The sequence below is a fragment of the Oncorhynchus nerka genome, linkage group LG18 (genome assembly GCF_034236695.1).
Source record: "Oncorhynchus nerka isolate Pitt River linkage group LG18, Oner_Uvic_2.0, whole genome shotgun sequence".
In the NCBI taxonomy this organism is placed as follows: Eukaryota; Metazoa; Chordata; class Actinopteri; order Salmoniformes; family Salmonidae; genus Oncorhynchus; species Oncorhynchus nerka.
This window is the reverse complement of record NC_088413.1, coordinates 66,548,679-66,560,082: the sequence shown is the minus strand read 5'-3', so window position 1 is coordinate 66,560,082 and position 11,404 is coordinate 66,548,679. Positions and strand designations below refer to the sequence as shown.

The 11,404-nt window shown below is 43.2% G+C and overlaps 2 protein-coding genes across 2 annotated transcripts in view; both read left to right on the top strand.

Annotated features, from left to right (window-relative positions):
* Nucleotides 1-429: 429 nt before the first annotated feature.
* On the top strand, nt 430-8,863 carry LOC115146370 (keratinocyte-associated protein 3-like). Its single transcript, XM_029688405.2, has 7 exons — nt 430-551; nt 1,899-2,083; nt 2,175-2,234; nt 2,403-2,600; nt 4,299-4,433; nt 4,540-4,650; nt 8,719-8,863. Exons 1-6 carry the CDS (start codon nt 539-541, stop codon nt 4,627-4,629), a joined length of 681 nt encoding a protein of 226 aa, XP_029544265.1. The 5' UTR covers nt 430-538; the 3' UTR covers nt 4,630-4,650; nt 8,719-8,863.
* A 1,753-nt stretch (nt 8,864-10,616) lies between these two features.
* LOC115146369 (frizzled-3-like) overlaps nt 10,617-11,404 on the top strand; it is a 37,452-nt gene continuing 36,664 nt past the window's right edge. Inside the window, exon 1 of the mRNA XM_029688404.2 lies at nt 10,617-10,748. The gene's annotated coding sequence lies outside the window, so the exon portion shown is untranslated. The remainder of the gene's footprint in view (nt 10,749-11,404) is intronic.

The window sequence follows — 11,404 nt, the reverse complement described above, 5'->3', positions numbered from 1 at the left end:
CTTCAACATTTACAAAAAATGACATTGGCTGATTAAGATTATCTCATAGAACAAAACATTTGAGATCTTCTAAGCCTGTGTTTACCACAAACCTTATTTTCTGCGTTAATCCGAAAACACAACAAAAACGCCATTCATTTCCCCATAGGCTTTGTCCAACGAGTCATGGAGGGGTTAGTGCCTACAAAAAGACACCATAACTATTATCTCTCGGCATAACATGTAGGTCACTACACAACACCAGCAGTAATTCCCTTAACATAGAGATCAATAGTAATGGCGTATTTTTGTCGGCACTGTCCTTCGCAAACGCAGGAACGCCCACATGCAAGAACGCCCCGAATTACGTGCTGCAGTTGCACACTATTGAAAACCCCAAATGAAGAAGAACAAAAATGAACGCCCAACTTCCGCTCGACAGGTGAAGCCCGTGACGTCACCGACTCGGAAAGTGCGAGGAACTGCTTCATGAAAACAAAAATAATTCGCTGTTTTGTTTAACTCTTAGAAACAATCTTGCGTAATACACGGCAACGATATGTGTGGTTTCGGTAAGTTAACTTTAAATAGCTTATATTTTAGTGGTGGAAGCAACTTATTGTGTTAACTTTAGCGAGGCAACCATTATGTCTAGGTTGCACAGGTGTTCGTTTGCGTATTTCGAAAGTAAACCGATGATCCACCACTGATGCTTTTAACAGTAAATTAGCTAAACATTTGGTGAGGACTGGGGAGTCAAATAAGGGACACTGTTGATTCAGTGTTTCAGATGCTTATATGGGGTTTGCCTGTAAACTCGACTTTGAGTTACATTGAATTTAATTCTACGTCAGGCAGAAATGAGCGTTTGAATCGGGAAAGTTTCCTCTCACCACCGCTACAAACAAGAATTTTGGATAAAAGTACATTTTAACGTACTTTACCGGTTGGTCCTGTGGGCGGTAGGAATGTGAGACGATGTGTCCACACGAGTGTAATTACATCAACTTTTCAAAGCGCCGGTAGTGAGTTCAGGTTTCACCACATAAAAAATACACGCATGAAATAGCCTATTTACCGAGCTTGTGCACGTTTACATGGTTCTGCACATGCTTCATCTGAACGGCTCTACCATAGCTTTGAAAAGTTATAGAATTATACTTTCCTGTGGATTTATTCTCAATTTCCTACCACCAAAATTACCAACCGCACGGTCCGGTAAAGTATGTTAAAATATAGTTTTATCCAAAATTCTGGCTTGAAGAGGTCGTGAGAGTTAACTTACCTGATTCATGCTAATTTCTGCCTGACTCGAATTCAATGCAAGTCAATATTGGGTTTCCAGGTAAATCTGGGGTGTATTCATTAAGTCTTGCAACGGAAACAAGTGACAGTTTAAGAACCAAACGGAAGCAAACATGGCAATCAGAACGAAACAGGGAGAGTCCTACCTGAATTTGTGCAATAGAAACCAAAACCTTTTCCATTTGGAGTAGACAGTTGCAAAACGTTTAGCAACGAAATCCGACTAATGACTAGTACCATCTTGTTTGATCATGTATAGCCTATTAGAACCATCAGTCTATTGTTTGTATAAGTCAACATTCCACACCTTTAGTGTTATAAATGTTTCTACCAACTAATAGGCCAAAGTTGAGGCTTACTTACTTTTATATAGGTAAACAGAACTAGAATGAGATTAAACTGCCATTCTCTATGGTGATTCCTGTGCACTCGACTGTAATCTTATTTCCATTCAAGTAGTACACTGAAATAACAATTATCTTCAGTGCTTTTCAATGAGGACAATGTGGAATTGGAATTAGTTTAACTTTCTGAATCAATGGTATTGACCCCAACCCTGGTAGCCTACTTTACAACAATGACCATACAATGATGACCGTGTGCTGATCTGTCAGATAAGGAGAAGGGCCCGGGGCGTCTGATGAAGAAGGGGTTTACTCTGATCCTGGTGGGTCACATTAACTTCATTCTGGGAGCCATCATCCACGGCAGCATCCTGCGCCACATCTCTAAACCCAACGACCAGATCACCACCGAGTTCACCGCCGCCAACATCATCTCCGTCACCTCCGGACTGCTGGTCAGTCAGAGAATTATAGATAACGATAGTAACAATTAGTAATAACGTGATGTTATAGACAGAAACTGAAATGTTCTGTTTCCATTTTCAGAGCATTGCAACAGGAATCATTGCCATATTGGTGTCAAGAAATCTGTCAGTTTGGAAGCTGGTAAGACCATCAATAACAAGAAAATATAATTTGTAAGATACAATGAACACCATTAAGTCTGCAACTGTCACCTCTTCACCTCCTCTCATCAAAATGTTCCCCACCTCCTTGACCCCTCTTTCTCCCTCGCTTTCTCTTTCTCCCTGTCCTTCTGTTCCCCAACTCCAGCACATAGGTCTTCTGATTAGTTCCTTCCTGAATGCCCTACTCTCTGCAGCCTGTGGCATCGGGCTCCTATTGGCTATTAGCCTCACCATTGCCAACGAGGGGAGGGGCCTCATGTTGGGCTGCAACTTCACTGACTTGCCAATCAACGCCCGCTCGCCAGTCCACGCAGACTGCCCCTTTGACACCACACGGATTTATGTAAGTCTATCTCTCTCTCGCTCTGTCTCTATGCTCCTTTGATACCACAAAAATGTACATATGTATAAAGTCTCTCTCTCTCAATCTATATGGCTATTAGCCTCACTATTGCCACACACACACACACACACACAGTGCCTTCGGAAAGTATTCAGACCCCTAGACTTTTTCCACATTTTGGTAGGTTACAGCCTTATTCTAAAATTAAGTAGTTTTTTCCTCATCAATCTACACACAATACCCCATGACAGGATTTTAGACATTTGTGCTAATTAATAAAAAACTGAAATATCACATTTGCATAAGTATTCAGACCCTTCGCTCAGTACTTTGTTGAAGAATCATTGGCAGTGATTACAGCCTTGAGTCTTCTTGGGTATGATGCTACAAGCTTGGCACACCTGTATTTGGGAAGTTTCTCCCATTCTTCTCTGCATATGCTCTCAAGCTCTGTCCGGTTGGATGTGTAGCATTGCTGCACAGCTATTTTCAGTTCTCTCCAGAGATGTTCGATAGGGTTCAGGCTCTGGCTGGGCCACTTAAGCGCGTTCAGAGACTTGTCCCGAAGCCACTCCTGCGTTGTCTTGGCTGTGTGCTTAGGGGTCGTTGTCCTGTTGGAAGGTAAAACCTTCACCCCAGTGAGGTCCTGAGTGCTCTGGAGCAGGTTTTCATCAAGGATCTCTCTGTACTTTGCTCCGTTCATCTTTCACTCGATCCTGACTAATCTCCCAGTACTTGCCGTTGAAAAACATATCCGCTGCATGATGCTGCCACCACCATGCTTCACCGTAGGGATGGTGCCAGGTTTCCTCCAGACGTGACACTTTGCGTTCAGGCCAAAGAATTCAATCTTGGATTTGTCAGACCAGAGAATCTTGTTTCTCATAGTCTGAGAGTCTTCAGGTGCCTTTTGGTGAGCTCCAGTTAGGCTATCATGTGCCTTTTACTGAGGAGTGGCTTCCGTCTGGCCACTCTACCATAAAGGCCTGATTGGTGGAGTGCTGCAGAGTTTGTTGTCCTTCTGGAAGGTTCTCCCATCTCCACAGAGGAACTCTAGACCTCTGTCAGAGGGACCAAGGCCCTTCACCCCCGATTGCTCAGTTTGGCCAGGCGTCCAGCTCTAGGAAGAGTCTTGGTGGTTCAAAACTTCTTCCAATTAAGAATGATGGAGGGCACTGTGTTTATTGGGACCTTCAATGCTGAAACATTTTTTGTTACCCTTCCCCAAATCTGTGCCTCGACACAATCCTGTCTGACCTCTATGGACAATTCCTTCAACCTTTTTGCTCTGACATGCACTGTCAACTGTGGGACCTTTTATATAGACACGTTTGTGCCTTTCCAAATCATGTCCATCAATTGAATTTACCACAGATGGACTCCAATCAAGTTGTAGAAACATCTCAAGGATGATTGATGGAAACAGGATGCACCTAAGCTCAATTTCGAGTCTCATAGCAAAGGGTCTCAAATACTTATGTAAATAAGGTATTTTTGTAATTCATACATTTGCAAACATTTCTAACCCTGTTTTTGCTTTGTCATTATGGGGTATTGTGTGTGTAGATTGATGAGGGGGGAAACAATTGAATCAATTTAAGAATAAGGCTGTAATGTAACAATGTGGAAAAAGTCAAGGGGTCTGAATACTTTCCAATGGCTGTGTGTGTATGTATATATCTCTTTCATTCTCTCCAGGACACTGCCCTGTCTCTGTGGTTCCCATGTGTACTTCTGGCTGGACTGGAAACAGGACTTTCTATCTGGTGCTTCGTAGTGGGACTGGTACTGAGGGGTCTAGGACCCTGCTCTCACACATACCTCAAAGAACAGGTAATACGCACTCACTCACTCACTCACTCACTCACTCACTCACTCACTCACTCACTCACTCACTTACTTCTTTCTCCATCTCTCCTGTTTCTGTTCTCTGGGCCAGCTGGAGGAGGAGGCTCTAACTAATAGGGCAGACCCAGAGTACTCACTCCAGGTCCGGAGCCTGATTGGTCAACACTCTGCCTACGCATAGAGGACTGCCACAGACCGGGAGGTGAGGGTTCAGTCCACTGGAGCTTGATCCTTCCAACAGATTCTAGCCCCTTCTCCTTTCCCATTGCTCTAGGCCAGGGATGGGCAACGACGGCCACTAGTTGTAGGCCTGTGGATCAAATTAAATGTATTTATAAAGCCCTTCTTACATCAGCTGATATCTCAAAGTGCTGTACATAAACCCAGACTAAAACCTCAAACAGCAAGCAATGCAGGTGTAGAAGCACGGTGGCTAGGAAAAACTCCCTAAAAAGGCCAGAACCTAGGAAGAAACCTAGAGAGGAGCCAGGCTATGAGGGGTGGCCAGTCCTCTTCTGGCCATGCTGGGTGGAGATTATAACAGAACATGGCCAAGATGTTCAAAAGTTCATAGATGACCAGCACGGTCTAATAATAATCACAGTGGTTGTCGAGGTTGCAACTCAGGAGTAAATGTCAGTTGGCTTTTCATAGCCTATCATTCAAAGTATCTCTACCACTCCTGCTGTCTCTAGAGAGTTGAAAACAGCAGTCTTGGACAGGTAACATGTCCGGTGAACAGGTCAGGGTTCCATAGCTGCAGGCAGAACAGTTAAAACTGGAGCAGCAGCACGGCCAGGTGGACTGGGGACAGGAAGGAGTCATCATGCCAGGTAGTCCTGAGGCATGGTCCTATGGCTCCGGTCCTCCGAGAGAGAGAAAGAATTAGAGCGTGCATACTTAATGTCACACAGGACACCGGATAAAACAGGAGAAATACTCCAGATATAACAGACTGATCCTAGCCCCCCGAAAACATAAACTACTGCAGCATAAATACTGGAGGCTGAGACAGAAGGGATCGGGAGACACTGTGGCCCCGTCCGACGATACCCCCAGACAGGGCCAACCAGGCAGGATATAACCCCACCCACTTTGCCAAAGCACAGCCCCTACACCACTAGAGGGATAGCTTCAACCACCAACTTACCATCCTGAGACAAGGCCGAGTATAGCCCACAAAGATCTCCGCCACGGCACAACCCAAGGGGGGGAACCAACCCAGACCGGAAGATCATGTCAGTGACTCAACCCACTCAATTGGCGCACCCCTCCTAGAGACGGCATGGAAGAGCGCCAGTGACTCAGCCCCGATTTAATAGGGTTAGAGGCAGAGAATCCCAGTGGAGAGAGGGGAACCGGCCAGGCAGAGACAGCAAGGGTGGTTCGTTGCTCCAGTGCCTTTCCGTTCACCTTCACACTCCAGGGCCAGACTACACAATCATATGAGATGAGATGAGTCTTCAGTAAATACTTAAAAGTTGAGACCGAGTCTGCGTCTCTCACATGGGTAGGCAGACCATTCCATAAAAATGGAGCTCTATAGGAGAAAGCCCTGCCTCCAGCTGTTTGCTTAGAAATTCTAGGGACAGTTAAGAGGCCTGCGTCTTGTGACCGTAGCATACGTGTAGGTATATATGGCAGGACCAAATCGGAAAGATAGGATAGATAGGAGCAAGCTTTGTAGGTTAGCAGTAAAACCTTGAAATCAGCCTTTGCCTTAACAGGAAGCCAGTGTAGAGAGGCTAGCACTGGAGTAATATGATCAATTCTTCTTTTGGTTCTAGTCAAGATTCTAGCAGCCGTGTTTAGCACTAACTGAAGTTTATTCTGTGCTTTATCCGGGTAGGCAGAAAGTAGAGCATTGCAGTAGTCTAACCCAGAAATGACGAAAGCATGGATTCACTTTTCTGCATTATTTTTGGACAGAAAGTTTCTGATTTTTGCAATGTTGCGTAGATGGAAAAAAGCTGTCCTTGAAACAGTCTTGATATGTTCGTCAAAAGAGAGATCAGGGTCCAGAGTAACGCCGAGGTCCTTCACCATTTAATTTGCGACGACTGTACAACCATCAAGATTAATTGTCAGATTCAACAGAAGATCTCTTTGTTTCTTGGGACCAAGAACAAGCATATCTGTTTTGTCCGAGTTTAAAAGTAGATCATTTTCAGCCATCCACTTCCTTATGTCTGAAACACAGGCTTCCAGCGAGGGCAATTTTGGGGCTTCACCATGTTTCATCGAAATGTACAGCTGTGTGTCATCCTCATAGCAATGAAAGTTAACATTATGTTTCCGAATGACATCACCAAGAGGTAAAATATATAGTGAAAACAATCGTGGTCCTAAAACGGAACCTTGAGGAACACCGAAATTTACAGTTGATTTGTCAGAGGACGAACTGATTTCTTTCCGACGGATAAGATCTAAACCAGGCCAGAACTTGTCCGTGGAGACCAATTTGGGTTCCCAATCTCTCCAAAAGAATGTGGTGATCGATGGTATCAAAAGCAGCACTAAGGTCTAGGAGCACAAGGACAGATGCAGAGCCTCGGTCTGACGCCATTAAAAGGTAATTTACCACCTTCACAAGTGCAGTCTCAGTGCTATGATGGGGTCTAAAACCAGACTAAAGCGGTTCGTATACATATTTTGTCTTCAGGAAGGCAGTGAGTTGCTGCGCAACAGCTTTTTCCCCAAAATTTGAGAGGAATGGGAGATTCAATACAGGCCGATAGTTAAAAAAATATATTTTCTGGGTCAATGTTTGGCTTTTTCAAGAGAAAAAACAGCCACTTTTTTAGTGAGTTTGGTACACATCCGATAGATAGAGAGACGTTTATTATGTTCAACATAGGAGGGCCAAGCACAGGAAGCAGCTCTTTCAGTAGTTAAGTTGGAATAGGGTCCAGTATGCAGCTTGACGGTTTAGAGGCCATGATTATTTTTATAATTGTGTCAAGAGATATAGTACTAAAACACTTGAGTGTCTCCCTTGATCCTAGGTCCTGGCAGAGTTGTGCAGACTCAGGACAGCTGAGCTTTGGAGGAATACACAGATTTAAAGAGGAGTCCGTAATTTGCTTTTTAATGATCATGATCTCTTCCTCAAAGAAGTTAATGAATTTATCACAGCTGAAGTGAAAGCCATGCTCTCTTGGGGAATGCTGCTTTTTAGTTAGCTTTGCGACAGTATCAAAAACATTTAGGATTGTTCTGAATTGAGGAAAATAAGTTGGAAAATAAGGATGATCGAGCAGCAGTGAGGGCTCTTCGATACTGCACGGTACTGTCTTTCCAAGCTAGTCGGAAGACTTCCAGTTTGGTGTGGCGCCATTTCTGTTCCAATTTTCTGGAAGCTTCAGAGCTCTGGTATTTTCTGTATACCAGGGAGCTAGTTTCTTAGGACAAATGTTTTTGTTTTTAGTGGTGCGACTGCATCTAGGGTATTGCGCAAGGTTAAATTGAGTTCCTCAGTTATGTGGTTTACTGATTTTTGTACTCTGACGTCCTTGGGTAGGTGGAGGGAGTCTGGAAGGACATCTAGCAATCTTTGGGTTGTCTGAGAATTGGATCAATCCCCCCAGGATAAAAATAATAGTATTATACACTAGGTGCAATTTAAAAATGTGGTTGTGCATCAGCAGTTATGTCAGTCACTGACAGTCACTCAATTAGCCCATGTCAGCTAAAGAAATGTAATCTCGCCAGCTATCTAAACTTGTACTAATCGTGGTCAAATTAACGACCGGGGGGCCCTCATTGATTTTGTTTGTTACTCTCACTCAGATATCATATTTAAAACTGCAACTATTTCTGTATGTCCAAAGGCCAAATGTGTAGAATTTCAGGAAATTAGCTTCAAAACTTGTCAAGAGGGGGGTCGCTAAAATGTTTTGTTTGCTAGGTGGGGTGGCCCCTCAGTGAAATGTTGACTGCATGTGTGGGTATGGATGTGGGTACGCAGACTCACAAGCCACTGTGGCCCCTCATGATGAGTTCAGATTGTTGTGGCCCCCACACCCCATCAGTTACTCATCACTGCTCTAGGGGGCACCACGGTGCCTAATGGTGCTTGTTTTAGTGAACCTGCAAAACACATGTACTTCATAGGTCTGTGTAATTACCATTTAATTTGAGGTTATTTCTGCATGGTAAACGGAAGTGCTACCGTTTTACATGTAATCTGCTTCCTTCAGATCTGCCACAACTAAAGATATGTTTCAACTGAGCTGAAGTAATATCTCTCCTCATGCTTTCTTGTCAACAGTGTTTGATGACGAAGGTGTGACTGAGCCTCTTCGTCTTCAGAGAACCTCCCTGGTGCCTTTACCTCCATTCATACCAAAGACTCTCCTCTCCCTCAACGTGATAGGCTAGCTAGACTGCTGGATGACATTGTCTCTGTCTGCCTCAGAATGTCTGTCCTCCCCTCGATCCGCCAACATTTCACAAATGCAAAATTACAAACGCCTGTAGTGTAGAGATTATTTATGGATCAATATCTTCGTTATAGTATTTTAAATAATTGCATTTAATCACATTTGGCATTTATCATGCTTCATGCTTTTTTCATTTTCTGCACATGTTATTTCCTCCTTTTAACAGCAGCACACTGTTATATACCTCGTTAAATTTAACGACTAACTCTCAGCTAAGCCAAAGATGTTTGTTTTATGACTACTCTTGTATTTAACTACCAATCTCAGCCAAAGATGTTTTATTGTCATGTGTGTTTTTGTAACCTGATTATGTCTACCTGCCTGATCTACCAGGCCTCGATGCGCTCCATAGTGTTTACTACTCTGTTATTTCCTGGCTTGAATGTATACTGTGAGGATATGGGAATAGAATGCCTGAGAGGGGCTCTGAGGGTTCATCTCAAATTCCTACAAACAAATCTCCCACATTGCAGTTTTCTCCCAATTGTATTTCTCCTGCAGGTGCATATAGAAGAAGGGGAACAGGGAGAGCTGAACCACTTTAGTGTACTGTGACGCACACTGAAATTTTGACTGAAACCCAATGCAGCAGAGCAGCCCCTGGGGGCCGGGGTGCATGAGTGGTCAGGTAGACACCAGTATGTAGGCCATACAGGTGTAGCTGGGATGGGCTCACATTCCCCGACACCAGGCAGAAGTGATCAGTTTAGTGCTGAAACGGTTCATCTGGTGCTGGGTTCAATCAAGCGGGTCGTAATCTTTGCACACAACGCTAATCCCCTGATCTGAGGGGGAATCAATATTGATATAAGGAGGTGACTGACCCTGTCCCAACAAAGGCCGTTTTCTATGCATGGCCAGCTGAATGTTGTTCCTCCAGGGCTGCCATATGTTGTACTGTAGTACTACTACTTTAGTGGGTGTCCACTAGCTTCCATAGCCACAAAGTCATATTCCACAGTCACAAAGTTGTAATTGGCTACAAAAACATTGGTTTTAATTTAAGGTTAGCAGTGTGGTTAAGTTCAGGGCTATGGTTAGGTTTAAAATGACATTTTAAGACTTTAATTGTAGAAATGGGTGGGGTGTATGACTTTGTGGTAACTAGTGTCGACCACTTTGGAGGGATAAACTAGTGTAGGCTACTCATTAGAATGAGCTGGATTTCACTGAGTTTAAACCCTGGTGGATTGTCACTGGAATGTGGTCCAATAACATTTTATGTGTAAGAGTTGGGGTCTTACATTTTTTAGTCAGGAAGTCAGTTGAACTTCCTGAATTGATCCTGACCATGATCTCAATCTACATTTCATGCATGGTGTGTTTTGGTTGCCTGCAGTATTTTTTACATGAAGTTGCATGTGTTTAGTTGATTTTATATTTAAGGACTGCACCGATCAATGTGTTCAACGTTTTTATATGGAATCATTTTCTTCAAATAAATGTTAACTCTTTGATTTATCATTACTATCCTCTGTGTTCTCTTCACGTGACTGTTTACATCAGTGTTAAAGTGGGATGGGGACTTTCAAGTTTACTCAGTCTGCAAACTATTGCGCAACCATGAAGGAATGCACAGTGTATATATATATATATATAGTGTATATATAACTGGACACGGTGTGAATTATATTGGGATTTATCTGATATATCACACAAATCAATTGAATTGGTCGATGATAATGTTGCATACACTGGTGGTCTAGCTCAAAGCGCGCGTCCGGGGAACAGATTATTTCATGGATTTGCGTGCAGCAGCGAGAGAGAAGACCGAGAGAGCTAGCGACGTGCTTGTGTATTGTCACTGGAAGAAACAGCGGCAAAGAGCAGTGCAGATCGAAGATTATTCCAATTGAAGGTGAAGATTTGCTTTGGGTTTTTCTGGAGGGCGGGGGGGGGCTTGGATTTTTTTGGCATTATGCTCAAGACGTTCATTCGTAGACTTTGTTCTTGTTATAGCTTGCATATTTAGTCACTTTATCAGTTTGAGGTTGCGACACAAATTGCAATGTAACCATGTCACGTTTACGAGTTAGCTATCGTATACATTTGTACAATTACTAAAACAAGCCAATACATGATTTGTTTTCTTCGCTTCCTATAAAAAATGCAACGCGAATGGTAGCGTTAGAACAGAGACAAGTTCCTTCGCGAGCTGTAGTTCAAAGATTTCAGACATTCTAAAATGACATGAGGCTAGATAGAAAAACAATGTTACACTAGTATTGCGTTGCATTTAGTTACTATTAACCGGCATAGCTACATTACTACACACTTACAGAGGTTGCTGTATCTCCTATACACCGTTTTTTGTCTTCAGGAAGAAACATTGGGAGAATACGTTAGTTGGTCGGATTGCATGGGTGTACATTTAAATGAAAAGAGTGGAAATGCAAGACGATGATGCATGATTTTCTAGGCATAATATATTGAATTGTCTGGAAGGGCGTGTGCGCAGCTGTGTAGTAACAACGCCCAATAAGGTTGTCCTGCAAAAATGACTATAAATTGCTC